Consider the following 14,735-nt stretch of genomic DNA (forward strand, 5'->3'; position numbering starts at 1 on the left):
GAACCTTTTCACTTTCTTCACGTCTTCAACCTTCGTAACCCCAATTGTTACCCCAAGAGCAAACCCTAATTTTTATTTCTAATTTGATTCTCTTCATTTCCTTCTAATCGGTCGGAGGTCTGAGCTGAAAGCCTGAGATAGTACGCGAAAAAAATGAGCAATTTGAGAACCATCTGTAGGCCCCACACGGTCTTCACCTCCTTCATGTGTTGCAGACACCAAGCTCGCTTTAGCTCTAGGGTTTCATTTCGAAACCCTAATTATAACCCTCGTTTTGCGCCTGTGTCCGATTTTGCAAGATTGAATTGGAGCGGGTCCTGGTTCAGAGTGAATCAGAGGAGGACCATGGTTAAGGCATCCAATTGGGACCAACCCAAGTCTCCCTACGAAACTCTGGGTGATTGAATCTTTCTTAACTGGGAAAAGTTCAAAGCTTCACGCTTTGATTTTGTGAATTCTGGTATTTCTAACAAGTTCATTGTTTCTGTTTTTTTTTTTCAAACACAGAACTAGAGAGGGACGCTGATGACGACCAGATCAAAATTGCTTACAGACGTTTGGCCAAATTTTATCACCCGGATGGTTTGTTCCTTTATCTTCATTAGAAATGCTTTTCAAACCTTTTTCATATCTGTAAATTGCTAGTATAATCACAAATAAAAAGAAACATTTTGTAAGGAAATGATGTATGTAAAAATTAGTGGTTCAATTAGGTGAAACCCTTTTTCTTGAATCTATTGGCCATAATGAAGGGTGCCTTTGTTTTATTTTTTATTCGGTCATGTTAATTCCAATATGAGAACCTTGTTTTAATTTTTTTTATACAATCGATATTCTACTTTAATCTAATCTAAATTATGGGGAAGGGGATTCGAACTTGGGTGCAGAGTGGGGAGCACATCCGCCCTAGCCAACTTGGCTAAGCCCATGTCTGCCAACATGAGAACTTTTTGGATGCAACAAAGTTATAGTGCAAAACAGGAACTATTAGAAGACATTGAGAATTGTTATTTGCTTTTCTTCCTTAATTTTCATGTAATATTTTACCATCTTTCCTTGTGTATTAGATGGGTGCATGTATTTTTTTTTTTTTTTAAGTTCGGTCGTGAGTGAATGCTCTTTGCAATATATTTGTCCCCTTTGCTTTCTATTGATTTTTGGGCTTAAAATTTTGTCTTTATTCTCTGAATTTTAAGTTGATCTGGTTGTCTCTCTTTTCTAGTCTATGATGGTAGAGGGACCCTGGAGGAGGGTGAAACAGCTGAAGCTAGATTTATAAAGATTCAAGCTGCTTATGAGTTGCTCATAGATGAAGACAGGAGGGGACAATATGATAGGGCTAACCGAGTCAACCCAATGAAAGTAAGATTCGTAGTTCGCATTTTAATTACAGTGAACTTTCTTGCTGATTATTTTAGGATATATAAATGCTAATGTTTTGAGCATAAATACGAAAATGTAAAGTAGATTCATGAGTTGTATGATAATTTATTAATAAACTGGTAGCTTAGCTCCTTTATTATTATTTTAGTAATGGATTCTTTGTGTGGACTGTTATATCAGGCATCTCAAGCATGGATGGAGTGGCTAATGAAAAAGAGAAGAGCTTTTGATCAGCGAGGTGATATGGCAATAGCAGCTTGGGCAGAGCAACAGCAGCGTGAGCTGAATATTCGTGCACGTCGGCTTTCTCGTTCCAAGGTATAGAATCATTCTTTTAGTACATTAGTTAGCTGTAAAAAATTGTTTATGTAGTTCGCAAATGAAAATAAAAACAATATATGCTGCAGAGCCTTGCCTTTTGCAGGATGTAAAAGCATCAATGGCAACTATATATCCTACTTGTCTCTTATCATTACTGACCCAATACTCTGTTCAAAAAGCTCATGCTCATTTCTATGATCTCAATTTTATAAGTAGCATCAAGCTATTATGTCATTTTATTTTGGCTGCATTCTCTCTTACTTAATGCCTAGGGCCATTGGAAATCCAGGTTGACCCAGATGAAGAGAAAAGAATCCTAGCAAGAGAGAAAAAGGCCTCGGCAGAGTATTTCTCCAGTACCCTCAAGCGGCATACGCTAGTGTTAAAGAAAAGGGACATAATGAGAAGGAAAGCAGAGGAAGAGAAGAGAAAGATCATCGGTCAGCTTTTAGCGGCAGAGGGACTTGAGCTCGACACAGATGATGAAGAGTCACGGTAGAGAAAAATTTACTCATTGGCTTCCGACATTGTATTATAGAATACCTTTTGGATTGGCCCATGGAGACAAATCCTTCCATATTTGTATTGTACAACGAAAGTAGAAAGAATCTGTATATATATCTTCCGTTGGAGAAATTTATAGAAATTAATGAGAAATTTAAATTTTATTAAATCAATGCATTCCTCTGCCTGTATTTGTATATGCTTCAAAGAGAGGTCTAAATTTTCAAAATGTTTGAGCAGCCTTGAACTTGGCCGAAGTGTTTGACAACGCCAATTTAAAAATATAAGGTTTCAATAAGAACTTAGCTTTATTCACCAGAACTATACAGTTCCTCGAAATAAGAGAGATAATTACAACTTCATCATCTCCCCACAAAAGTATGATATGCATGTTACAAGTAATTTGATTACTTTGAAGAGCATATTATGCTTAACAATCTTTTCCTTGGTAAAACTAAATACTAAAAGAAAATGTTGCCATCTTCTTAAACAGAAACTGCTTGTTGCACCGATCCTCTATCAGATGAAATCGAGCTTTACTCATCATATATCAGAATTGACATACGCTGAATGCCTCTCCACAATAAGTTCGATAAGCGGACTCTCCACATCATTATCACCGAGAGAATTGTTTCGATGAACTGAAACTTTTTCGTTACTTCTGACAACTACAACCTCTTCCTTGCGGGTCGAAAGTTCATTCGCTACAACCATATGCATCTTGTACTTCTTGAGAGCCATATCAGCCTTCTCTAAAAGAATCTTTGAATCCGTCTCTAGCTGTTTAGACAGTCATGTCAAAGGTTTTTATTCCAATAAAGTAATTCTGCATCTTGCAAGTTCTGTAATTTACTTTCATTATGGATATGACAGGTGAGCCAGTTGAGCAGGGGGGCTAAACTATCAATTTTTAAAATAAAAACATTAAGAAATTAGAGAAAGTTAAGGGGTATGATACTTAATGGTATATATATGATTGCATCGTACATGTCGAGGAAGATATACGCATCTACTTTCTTTGAGACTGAAGACATAATGGACAACTTCAACTTAAGTCAGTTAACCCAACCTTTTATATTTTTCATGTCTAATGTAACACAAACACAAAGATTAGAACTCAGTTAAATGCCCAAAAAAATAAAAAAAATAAAAAAAATAAAAAAATCATGTACAGGTTGACTGTTACCCAGCCTCGCCCACAACCCTTCTGGACAAAAGGCCATACATACTGCTAATCCCCAGATACAGGAAAAACAAATAAGGACTAAAGTGCAGCAACAGAACTCATGAACAGATAAAATTTATGGATATGCCAGTAACTAAAGATAAGCAGAAGCTTCATATCTAACCTTGAAAGATATACAGAAGGCCTTTGGTGCCCAGTCTTGCCTTAGCACTAAGAGCATCTTTGGCACCTGAACAAGTCGCATGTCCAACGGACCAGTCCCTGACTGAATTTTGTGTTCAGCCTGCACAATCCTGCTTTATTAAGAAAATGGTGCAGCTGATGCTTATTCTTGGATGAAACTTGTACATATACAGGATGGAGGAGGATACTGATTCTTTTTCCTTTATTTCATAAGCAAACTTCCCAATGACTAATCGCCAGCAGATTTTAATTTAAACAAGCTATTAAACATCAAAGATTCACATGTCAAGCCGTTCCCGCCCACTTAGAATAATATTGAGGTCATAAAAATGTCTAGCACTTTGCAAAGGACTAGCTTATATTATTTGACTCCAGAGGTTCATATATGCCTCTAAGGAAATGCAATCAAGCTTCCAAGGAACATAGTCAAGCTATTGCTACCCCTTCCAATGAATATTGAGGTTAAAAAAACACATCCTCTAGCAATTTTAGAAGGGCTGTGCTTATGTAATCTGTCTGCTGACGTACAGCAAGAAAAACAGAGTAAAAAGCACAACACAAATTTTCAACATATTTACCATGCTCTTCCAAGGAACATAAAAGTCAGACACTGCCGCTGCAAGATAAAGCATTGCATGTGGTCCAAGACTTCTCATTGACAAAGCAATCATCTGCAACATCTGCGCATAATACAAAGACCAATTAGTCAAGCATAGGAGAATAACTATTATATCTAAAACAACCGACAACATTTTGTGTTCAAAAATTGTATTCAACAACTGAAGCGAACCTGAAGATACTCAAATATGGTTGTAAAGGGAAGTTTCAACAAGAGGCTTCCTGTTACTGCCTGCAATAGAATACGGCCCACAAAGCATTCATTGTTACATTTAGCTATTATAGACCAGGAAAACAGTCAAATTACAGAGTGAGTAAAAAAAGTTAAATGCGGAATAAGTAAATACATATACTACTGAATGCATGATAAATATAAGTGGTCCATACAGCACGATTCTTAGTGATGGCGTTCCTCACTGCTTCAGAATGTGGCTGGGACACTGGAATGTGAAACAAAGTTCAGTCATCTGAGCAGGAACCGTCAAAGGTTTGTATAATATTAATTGTGAGATTTGATTATTTGGCATCACCTGGAAGCTGCTAAAGAAAAAATACTTGAAAGATTCTGGTTTCCCATCTCCCCAAAACCCAATAATCAAGCACAATCAACTCCCTTAGAACAAAAAAAATCCAATCTTTTCTAATACTCTACCAAACATGTCAAAACGCTACAACAATGTAGCTGACAAGGAGAGTGTTATGTAGCCTATCAGACTCACTGGCAATTAGGCCATGTTTGAGTAGTGTACTTATAGAGCCATTGCACAATGATTGTGTTTCCATCACATATTGTGGCCTTTTCTCAAGGTAGAAATTTTTGTTGCTGAAATAAATGGTATGAACTAATTTTACTTTGTCAGACCTAAACTTCAGAGGGAGGGGTATAAGTTTTCACTACAGTCATCCATGTGCATTTCTATTCTAAATACAAAAAGAAAAACATATTACAATAACTACAAACCTTTAATATTTGACTCATCCATATATTCAAAACATTCAAGCAAGGGATCATCGGGAAGAGATCTGCAATATGGCTGGCAAGTTCCCCTGCATAACATTTAAGGAAAATCCAAAAAATATAAGCAATAAGTCTATTCTACCGTACAAAATTGTTGAAATGAATAGAAGATATATAAAATGGTAAAACAGAAATTACCTCCGATAAAGAAAGATAACAGCATAACCTGCCTTCAAAAAGTACCTGCAATATTATCAGGCAAGTTTAATCTGTAAGTCTGTAATATTAAAGATGGCATACTCAGCGAGTTGTAAGGTTATATACTCTGTGGATGCTGCTCCTCTATAACCTGAGCTGAAGTTGTCGATGTAGCGAACACATCGTTGCTCTAGAGGAACTGTGGTACCCCCCGATGTCACACAGACAACCTTCCTAACTCCTCCACTTCCTACAAAACATGTCAAATCAATCAAAATCCACTGAACCTAAGGTGATCAATGAAAAATATAACTGTGACAAAGCAAAAAGTGAACATGCCAGAAGGTAATGAATTCTTCTTCACAAATTCCTCGAGTTTTTCACTGATATCAACTCTGTTCTTCAAAGGAGGAGCTGAGTCAAAAAAGGCTTGAATTTCTGCATCCAGTGTTTCTTTTGGAATTTCCAACCCATTTGTTAGAGACATTTGCAATTGCCTGCAATCCAATTTCTTATCAAAAACCCACAATATGATTTCATGTAAATATGCAAATGCACCGCCAACATACAGAGAGATTAGTAATTAAAACTTTCCAACTTGGTACAAGGTTCACTAGTCTGAAGATTATGAAGTTACCCTCATAACTCAAAATTATAAACCATCTGCTAAGTAGGAAAATGACTACACGAAACAGATTTATTAAGGTAGAAACTGAACACAGTTGAGACTAAACTGAGGATCAACTACATATAAACCCCCAGCCGCACCAACCCACCAGCCACCTCCCCAACTCTCCTGCCCTTACACCACCGCCACCTTCTTCCTCTCTCTCCTCCGCCTACACCACCTCCTTCCTCTCTCTCCTCCGCCTGCACCACTCTCTCTCTCTCTCTCTCTCTGCCCCAACTCTTCAGAATTTCATACGCAATCATGAAAAAGGTGAGAGGACAGATATGACATATATGGAAGGGAAATCAAACTGAATGCCTTTAGGTAACTACTAAGCATTTCGTTTGATGGAGAGGTCCTCAAGTTTAATCCAAAATACAATCACGACATTGCTAACCATATAAAATTGTAACCCATAATACAAATTCAAAACCAAAAAAATCCGAAAAATCAAAAGGGTAGCATTGATGGGAAGTTGAAAGCTTACGTAAAGAACAAAGACAATGGCAAACTTGGTTGAGAAGATTTGAGAGCTCAAAATATAAAGAAAAAGGATAGGTAATTGTAAAATGGGGCAAAGATACCCCTAAATTCTCAACCCCAAAATATGTATGCTGGGATATTAAGTCAGAGATTCATTACAAATCAGAACCAAATTGGTAATGAAATCCCCCAGTATCTTTGAATTGCGAAGAAACTCAAATGCATAGAACTAATACAAAAAGGAAAATTTGCCACACAAAAAAACCTGTATAGAGAGACCTGAGAGCAGCTGGTGAAGAGTTGGAATGGGTTTGGTTTTTGATGCAGAGAGACGGTGCCCGTTTGAAGATTGGAAAGAACAACAATTTATTTTGGGTTGTGTACTTTTAAACTTGTTACAAGTATGGAACGTTGAGATGTTTCACAGCCGTCTATTCCCACGAATATGTAAATGATGAAAATCAATGGACATGAATGTGACTGTGCGAAATCCAACCACAATTGACCCCACCCACTCTATTTCGGCAGTCCAATTTGACTTGGTGTATAATTAATTATGAATAAAATTTGTAAGGAGATTGTAGTTTAAATGGTTAAGAACATTTATCTGTTTCTAATTTTGATTTCCTTTCTTTTTTCAATGGGTAATAGGGTTTAGGAAAATACTGCTTGTAAGTTGTATACAACAAAAAAACAAAAAGAAAGTCGAAACAAATTTTAAACTTAAGAAAATAAAAACCAGATTAAAGTGAAGGAAAATACTTCCCTCTTAACTCCATATTTAGGAACTCTTATTACAGCAAATAACAATATGATATGTGTGTATAAATTTTTAAAAAATTATTTTTATACATATGTCAAACTGTGAAACACCTACTTCCACAGAAAGAACCAAACAATATCCAAAGAGAGGTAGCAAAATTAAGGTAAAGGGTTTTTTTTTGTTTTTGTCAACAAAAATAAGATAAACGTGTGTGGTATATCTACCTACCACAATAAATTATTAAATAACATAACTAGGAAAAAATAAAAAAGGAAACCGGGTATTGAACCCGACGTGAATCGAACACGCAACCTTCTGATCTGGAGTCAGACGCGCTACCATTGCGCCACGGATCCGGTTGTTAAACTTCTTGCGTTAGTTTATATATATATATTAACTCTCTAACCAAGCGACGTCGTTTCCTAACTGCTCATTAAGTAGGTACACTGCCAAAACGCTTCAAAAGAGAATTCCCGCCAGAGCCCAGCCGTTTAACAGCTGTAGCATCACAGCCGTCTTCTCCAAGAAACCCCTCATTTCCCCACATTCTTGCAGAGAACCCAACAATGGCCGTCGACCCATTGAAGCTCTCAATGGCCTTCGACCCATCAAAGCTTCAGACCCAAATCGACATCAAGCCTCCACCGCCTCCGTTCTTCACCGAATCAGCTGCCGAAACCCTCCAAGAACCCAAGCTCTCCTTCTTCGCCTCCCGCTACCGTCGTCCTCGCCGCCGTCGAGCTGACACGTGGCTCATCTCGCTCTTTGTTATTCTTCATGTCGTTGCCTTCATGGCCACCATGGTCGTCAACGACTGCTGGAGCAAGTCTCATGGCGACTGTGCTCTGAAGGCCTTTGGGAGGTTGTCGTTTCAGCCGCTCTCCGAGAACCCACTCCTCGGCCCTTCGGCTTCCACGTGAGCTTCTCTTGCTCTTGTTTTCAAGCTTTTTTTTTATTTTTTTATTTTAAGTGAGGATGAGTTTTCTTGGTGAAATCTTGGTAGGTTTTGTGTGAGTTTATGTGGGTTCTCTCTGTTTGTAAGGTTACTGAGAAAATGTGGGAGAGAAGTAAAAGAAATGTTCGTTCTTTGGGTTGAATTAATCTCTTCTGAGATCTTTCATCTTAAATGTTCGTATTGTGTATCTGGCTGCTGTGATCAATTTTGAGCAATGGTTGATGTTGCGTTAGTCTAATTAGGTTTTCTCTGTTTGGTTGCTGAGAAAACAAAGGAACTGGTAAATAGATAGAAAGGTTTTATTTTTCTCTTTTCACATAGTTTCCTTTTATTATTTTTAAGTCTCATCAAAGGGATACATCCGATTGTTGTCACTGGCTTTTAGAAACTGTACCCGTGTTTGAGATCAGTTTTGATCGAAGAGTCGAAAATTTTCTTATAGAACACATTTGGTTCTTCAGTTCTGAGATCAGTTAAAGGTTTTGTTGCCAAAAACTCGGTTGCCTGTTCTGTGGAAGCTTTGGTAGAATTCAAAGTGATTTTTGTGGTCTTAGGATTTGGCCTCATCTATCGAATTGTGTGAATTAAGAGATTGTTAGAACGGTGATTCTAAAATCTGTTTCTGGTACATATTTTCTTTTGTCCTTCAGACCTAATGTTAGTGGCATTGCAGACTTGATGAAATGGGAGCTCTTCGACGGACTTTTTTGACAGAGAACCACCAAACTTGGCGTCTTTTCACATTTCCATGTCTGCACGCCGGAGCCATCCACCTTGTGATCAACCTTAGCTGTGTTATCTTTGTTGGAATTCACTTGGAGCAAGAGTTTGGACCAAGTAGATTTTCCTTCCCATTTCAATTTCTGGACGTTATTTTACATGAGCAGTTAGGTTATGTGTAGCTCTTGAAAATTGCAGACACTGAATCACTGATGTTCTTAAATGTTTGTTTCTTTCAAACAGTAATGGCAGGGTTAATCTACATACTCTCTGCTTTTGTTGGTACGTTGGTGGCTGCACTTTTTGTTGAGAAACGCCCTTCGGTCGGTTCTTCCGGAGCTCTGTTTGGGTTACTTGGAGCTACACTTTCTGCACTGATTCAGAACTGGGAAATGTACACCAATAAGGTTTTCCACCTACTGCCTTTCTCATTCAGTTTGATCTGTGTCCCATGATCTGACTTAGTAATGTAATGATTGTTCATTTGTTTGGTTGCAGTTCACAGCTCTGGCATCAGTAATATTTGTCTCCATTGGCAATTTTCTCCTTGGTTTGCTACCTTATGTTGATAATTTCTCAAGCATTGGAGGCTTTATATCTGGGTTCCTACTCGGATCTGTGTTTTTATCCAGTCCCAAGGTCAAAGAAGTGGCGCAAGATAAAGGAGGCCTCATGGATTATGATCTCAAAAGTTATATCAAGTCGAGGTTGAGGCAGAAGTTGGACAGGCCAGTCTATAGGAGTGTCTCTATTCTTCTCTTTGGTCTTATGTGAGTGTTTCTCGTTTTTATAGAAAATGCTGCACATTGTTTCTTATCAGTTTAAATTAACATGAGCTCTTATAAGTGGAGCTTTATTATATGCTGCAGGCTTGCTGGATGTCTGGTAGGAGTTCTGCAAGGCATTAACATGAACCAGTACTGCGGGTGGTGTCGGTATGCTGATTGTGTCCCTTCCAAAAGCTGGAGCTGCAGAGACACGGAAAATTATTGTGAGGTATCTATCGGATCCTAGCACTTCAATCTGTATAAAACTGAAAGTAATCCTCCCCTCCTTTTCCCCTTCCCCTATACAAAAGAAGCAAGTAATCTATTAGAATCTAAACATGGCTTTAGTTTGATGGACAAGTGTCTCTCTTCACACTGTTGAGAAGCAGTGCAACCAAAGATGATTTCAACAACATTCTAGGAACCAATAAGAGGAGTAAACTATTAGAACCTTTAACAAGCATTAGCACTCATTATGATTTCACATGTACCCTGCTTAGAAAGTGAGCCACCCTGAACATGGAAGTTCTCCTAGGAAAGTATTAGTCATCTAAAGAGACTCGCCGGCGAAGAAAAGAACTGTAATTATAGATAAGATAGGAAAGGAAGGTTTTCATCTTATATGTCAGCTTGGAAGGTTATTTCTTCCTCCCAATCACTTCAAATGCACTCAAATGTATTCTGACCAACTTTCTTACAATCGATCTTGCAGACCATGGCGAGCAATGAACAGTTGACTTTGACGTGTATGGCTAACGGGAATTTCAGGGTTCTTCCATTCACCAACATCTCTCAAGCTAGGACGAACGACTTGTGCAGTGTGATATGCTCATAGAATTTGCCACTCTTGTGATTCTGTTACGGCATGGGGAAAGATACAAACTTGTAATATCAATACTGTGTTGATAGCCATCTAGTTAATGTTGACTTTTGCAGTAGAAAATTTCAGCAAAGTTTGTAAGAGCGTTGACATGACATATATTTGCATTTTGAGCATTTTAACCGTCTCCCTTGTTGATAGTACCCCACATCAAATGACGAAAGCTTGATGAAAGCTTAAAAGCCCGTCGATTGTCAATTAGTTTTGGGTTGAATGCTCACATTCTAATAAGAGGCATAAAATTGAAAATCGTTGTCAAGTTTCTAAAGGGTCTTGTTTTCAGAATTCCAATCCTTCATAAAATCTGCATTTCTGGGTCCCCTTTAGCGTCGGCCGCCAGGCTTAAGTTTGATTAGAATTCAACTCATCCATCCATGGCGGGACCGAATCAAACAATTATCATAAACGACTAGTTAGTGCAACTGTTGCTATTTGTGATGAAATTTAACTGTTTGTCGACTCAAATATAATATTTTGGGAAATCTCAACATCCAGCGCCCGTGGCCTAATGGATAAGGCATCTGACTTCTAATCAGGCGATTGTGGGTTCGAGTCCCACCGGGTGTGCTTTCTTAATTATTCCATTTTTATAAAACTTAGGCTCAGAAATCTTATCAAAGCCCACCTACATTCGGTCGGTTTAAAATCTTTTGTTTGGCCCACCAAAGGACCTAGGCTCTTCACAAAATTTATTTCATATTTGTACAATTTTATTTTAGGAAGTTGATCTTCTTACTTCTCTTTTGTCATTTATACTCTCTTTGTTGAAAATTATATGTTATCACGCCTCTTTTATCCACTTACATTCTCTTGTATGTTATTATCACCCTTTTTTATTCTTATAAGGGTGATATCCTAAACTATTCTAATATATCGAAGAAAGTTCGAATTCGAATGCAATGGACACACTGCCTTAACAACTAACTCAGCCCACAATTGCATGTACAACTTGAACTATTAAATACAACTGCTTGATAGAACTTTTATTTAACATATAAATTACCCAAAAAAATTTATTAATATATATAAATATATGTAGATACTGATCTGAGGAAGATGTATTTAATTTCATAGTACAGAAGAATATCACACAACTTTTTCTTTTTTGTTAATTTTTTTGACAGATGCGACCCCTTTTGCGGCTCTAGGTCTACACATTGGCCGCCCTTACAGTTAATTTACAGCCTTAGAGTGCCAGCAAACCGCAATGATTTAAAAGGTAAATACTCAATTACAGTGCCAGCAAAACCCTCAATTCACTCAATTGCTTTTAACAGTCACAGTTTTAGGCAGCCCAAATGCAAAACTCTTATTGGGTTTTCAAGCTTTATGCTTTTCTTTTCTCTCTCTTTTTTTGGTATTCTATTTGATCTGATTTCGACTATGGAGGAGAAGTAGGCAAGTAGGAGGAGAAAATGCATTAGAAAAATGCAGCTTTGGTATTTACTGTTTGGGCTGAATTTTTCAGCCTTAGTTGGACTCTATGGTGCTTTCAATCCAAAACCCTAGACCTTGGACCATCCACAACAATTTTTGTACTTAACCCTCCTCCTGCTGCTGCTGCTGCTGCAGCTAAATCCATAAATAGCCCACAAAGTTTTTAAACAAAGCACGCACCAACCATAATGTCTCTGTGTGGGCAGCCTTAGCACACAAAAGCATACAAAGTAAAACTCCTAGTCTCTCTTTTGTGTGCTCAATTGCCAGCTAGTCTTGCCAATAATGATTTTTAAAGAGAAATTCTTTTGTAAAAGTTAAATTTCAAAGATTCTTTGACTAAGGAAGCATTTATTGATGCCTTTGTTGCACACACACGACACATTGCCCTAAAAGTGAACCTAAGCATCAAATACTAAGAAAGTGTATACTACTAACACTGTGTTTACCATGCATTATTGATCACATCTCTCACAAATACGAGACAGTTTATGCCAACGAATTTTGTCCGTACAAGAAATATGATTCGAGTCGCAGTTAGTAAATTTTCCACATATAATAAAAGGTGAGAGGTTTGGCGTTATTTCCTTGTATGGCCTTGGTGTGTACACTAACTATACTCCATGATCAAATTATTCTAGGTACTTGTTTGCAGGAGTCTGAGTTGGCTAAATCAAGGCACTCTTGGTCAGAATCAACAAGCATGTCAGCTGTCAAAACTTATATGCAATTGGCATCTCAACAAGCGTATTGTTTTGTACCATTGAGCTTTTGCAACCATTGATTTGGCAACATGTGGCTGCTCTCCCACTTATGCACATTGTGATGTACGACCTTGTAGAACCCTTTCACGGAATTGCATATTCTAAATAAAAATCATACTCACTGCAAAAAAGGGTCACCTAGTTATAGATATATATAAAGCCTATAGAGCACTATATAAAAAAATTCTCTAAAGTTGATGGTTTCAAGCTTTCACTTAGGTTGCAGAATTTATATGAATTTGGAAGGCTCCTCCCTTCTTTTTAGGGTAGAGGGAGGGATGAAAAAGGAACCCTATAGTGCAAAGGAATCCAGAAGTGGGTTTTTGCCTAGTTGAACCAAAAAGAAAAGAAAGATATAGCCTTGAAACTCTCTCGCCATCAATGTTAGTCAAAAAAAGGGTTGATGGTTTTTATATGGGTCTAGTCTATGTTCTATAAATCCAAAGGGAGAAGAAGTTTTTTTTGGATTTTGAGTATTTTACTTGGCCCCTTTCTTCAATATCTATCATCATTTTGAAGAATCCTACTACTTTGTTCTATAAAAAGGATATCCTAGCTAGTTGACTCTTCTCATCTTTCTCTCACATAGGTTTGCACTCAGGCGCAAAGAGATGCATTGTGTAAAGGGTAGAGGTGAATTGTATGTGTGGGTGGCATAACGTGTAAAGATTGTTATTTTTTTTCGTTTTCATGGGAGCTACTCGTGCTCCACCCATACGCTATGGTATGGAGTGAAAATAATACCTTATTCAAAAGAGCATGAAAAAATGCTTCAAATTTATCATCTACTTTTATAGACGAAAAGTATGGAGCCAACTTGTGTTATTTCTTTGTTTAACATTGATTTGAAGTACCATATCATTTAAGCTTAAGATCAGCTTGAATTCTCAAAAAGAAAAAGATACACGTAAGATTCCATCCACATGATTGAGAATTTTCTCAATCCTAGCATCTAAGTCAATTTAAAAGCAAGATTTGGTGCTCCATCTTAAATATATGGACAGATAATGTAGCTACTACAATATCTTTGGGGAATAATAATACATTGTATTGGGTACAAATATGCTTTGAACAATAATCACAATGATGAGCGATCCCATTAACTTAGCTTAAATTAATAGATTAATAAAACACAGGATTCCGTTAAAATCATGTATGATTATTGTCAACCATCTTTGCCAAACTCACATTTATAAAATCACAATAATAAAATAAAATCGTAAACAAATTGTATGACCTTGTCCAAATTTTATAACTTAAAATATTATTATTATTTTTTAAAATTTATTTATTTAAAAAAATTCCCCAATCTAAGACATTTTGAATTTTGATGGCAAAGTTCATCAAGGTTGGGCCAGAGAGCAAAAGAAAACTATACTTTTAGAAGCTTAAGAATATGATTATCATCCAGTTGTTTAGTTATATCACTGACACGTGTCCAATTATGCATAGGTAGGCAATACTTTAACCTAGCTTTAGCTTAACTTTTGCCCTTTTTACCAGATTGGGCAGTGATTTGCCCATGTCTGTGATAAGTGGAGCATCTTTGCTGCTCAAAAGACCATAACGCCCTTTCCAACTTAATTTTTGCTTTACTAAAATTTAATATCAATTTTATGTAATTTGTCACCAAAAAAAGAAAGAGATTACATGTCCTTTTATGATTTTTTTTTCCAAATAATTTCATTTTTTTTTAAAACGTTCATGCTCTCCTTCAATTGAATACTAATTATAGGAAGAAAAATATATAAAATATAAAATGCAATTATTTCATAGGAGACCAAATGAATATAAAAAACAGAAATATTTTTGTTTGTTTAACAAAAAAAAGATAAGAATTATAAATTACAAGGTTAAAAGTTAAAATTGACGTTGTGGATTGATAGCTTTGTTGCATTGTAAATTACATAATTAACGTTGTCTATATCATTCATAGGATTTGATA

At 36.9% G+C, this 14,735-nt stretch overlaps 3 protein-coding genes and 2 non-coding genes across 8 annotated transcripts; 3 read left to right on the forward strand and 2 right to left on the reverse strand.

Annotated features, from left to right (window-relative positions):
- The first annotated feature begins 14 nt into the window (after positions 1 to 14).
- On the forward strand, positions 15 to 2,377 carry LOC103332955 (Chaperone DnaJ-domain superfamily protein). Its single transcript, XM_008235726.3, has 5 exons — positions 15 to 397; positions 508 to 582; positions 1,223 to 1,362; positions 1,564 to 1,701; positions 1,994 to 2,377. Exons 1-5 carry the CDS (start codon positions 154 to 156, stop codon positions 2,201 to 2,203), a joined length of 807 nt encoding a protein of 268 aa, XP_008233948.1. The 5' UTR covers positions 15 to 153; the 3' UTR covers positions 2,204 to 2,377.
- A 105-nt stretch (positions 2,378 to 2,482) lies between these two features.
- Positions 2,483 to 6,923, reverse strand: LOC103332954 (phosphopantothenate--cysteine ligase 2-like). Of its 4 annotated transcripts, none has more exons than XM_008235725.3 (10): positions 6,784 to 6,923; positions 5,691 to 5,848; positions 5,478 to 5,601; positions 5,352 to 5,396; positions 5,157 to 5,242; positions 4,583 to 4,635; positions 4,368 to 4,427; positions 4,156 to 4,257; positions 3,558 to 3,677; positions 2,483 to 2,988 (listed from the first exon to the last, which is right to left on the reverse strand). In XM_008235725.3, exons 2-10 carry the CDS (start codon positions 5,836 to 5,838, stop codon positions 2,752 to 2,754), a joined length of 975 nt encoding a protein of 324 aa, XP_008233947.2. In that variant the 5' UTR covers positions 5,839 to 5,848; positions 6,784 to 6,923; the 3' UTR covers positions 2,483 to 2,751. The 4 variants fall into 4 exon arrangements, with proteins under 4 accessions (XP_008233947.2, XP_088902803.1, XP_008233946.2 ...); XM_089046677.1 differs by having other exon boundaries at positions 5,478 to 5,597; positions 5,687 to 5,848; XM_008235724.3 differs by having other exon boundaries at positions 6,770 to 6,906.
- Positions 6,924 to 7,551: 628 nt separating this feature from the next.
- On the reverse strand, positions 7,552 to 7,623 carry TRNAW-CCA (transfer RNA tryptophan (anticodon CCA)). The gene has a single exon. It is a non-coding gene; the product is annotated as a tRNA-Trp (tRNA).
- Positions 7,624 to 7,749: 126 nt separating this feature from the next.
- On the forward strand, positions 7,750 to 10,716 carry KOM (Rhomboid-related intramembrane serine protease family protein). The gene is made up of 6 exons (XM_008235878.2): positions 7,750 to 8,183; positions 8,896 to 9,059; positions 9,186 to 9,349; positions 9,441 to 9,712; positions 9,812 to 9,938; positions 10,422 to 10,716. The coding sequence occupies exons 1-6, from the start codon at positions 7,834 to 7,836 to the stop codon at positions 10,542 to 10,544; spliced, it is 1,200 nt and encodes a 399-aa protein (XP_008234100.2). The 5' UTR covers positions 7,750 to 7,833; the 3' UTR covers positions 10,545 to 10,716.
- Positions 10,717 to 11,083: 367 nt separating this feature from the next.
- TRNAR-UCU (transfer RNA arginine (anticodon UCU)) lies at positions 11,084 to 11,156 on the forward strand. Its single transcript has one exon. It is a non-coding gene; the product is annotated as a tRNA-Arg (tRNA).
- The last annotated feature ends 3,579 nt before the right edge of the window (positions 11,157 to 14,735 follow it).

Source organism: Prunus mume, linkage group LG2 (genome assembly GCF_029339155.1).
Source record: "Prunus mume cultivar Tortuosa linkage group LG2, ASM2933915v1, whole genome shotgun sequence".
Classification (NCBI taxonomy): Eukaryota; Viridiplantae; Streptophyta; class Magnoliopsida; order Rosales; family Rosaceae; genus Prunus; species Prunus mume.

Bases quoted from the DNA above. Each gene is read 5' to 3' on its own strand.
- LOC103332955 (XM_008235726.3), top strand. From the start codon at position 154: ATGAGCAATTTGAGAACCATCTGTAGGCCCCACACGGTCTTCACCTCC. The intron at 398-507 runs GTGATTGAATCT...TTTCAAACACAG, and splicing joins GTCTCCCTACGAAACTCTGG to AACTAGAGAGGGACGCTGAT. The intron at 1,702-1,993 runs GTATAGAATCAT...TTGGAAATCCAG, and splicing joins GTCGGCTTTCTCGTTCCAAG to GTTGACCCAGATGAAGAGAA.
- LOC103332954 (XM_008235725.3), bottom strand. From the start codon at position 5,838: ATGTCTCTAACAAATGGGTTGGAAATTCCAAAAGAAACACTGGATGCA. The intron at 5,602-5,690 runs GCATGTTCACTT...CATGTTTTGTAG, and splicing joins GAAGAATTCATTACCTTCTG to GAAGTGGAGGAGTTAGGAAG. The intron at 4,428-4,582 runs GTATGGACCACT...ATTCTATTGCAG, and splicing joins CCATCACTAAGAATCGTGCT to GCAGTAACAGGAAGCCTCTT.
- KOM (XM_008235878.2), top strand. From the start codon at position 7,834: ATGGCCGTCGACCCATTGAAGCTCTCAATGGCCTTCGACCCATCAAAG. The intron at 9,350-9,440 runs GTTTTCCACCTA...GTTTGGTTGCAG, and splicing joins GGGAAATGTACACCAATAAG to TTCACAGCTCTGGCATCAGT. The intron at 9,713-9,811 runs GTGAGTGTTTCT...TATATGCTGCAG, and splicing joins ATTCTTCTCTTTGGTCTTAT to GCTTGCTGGATGTCTGGTAG.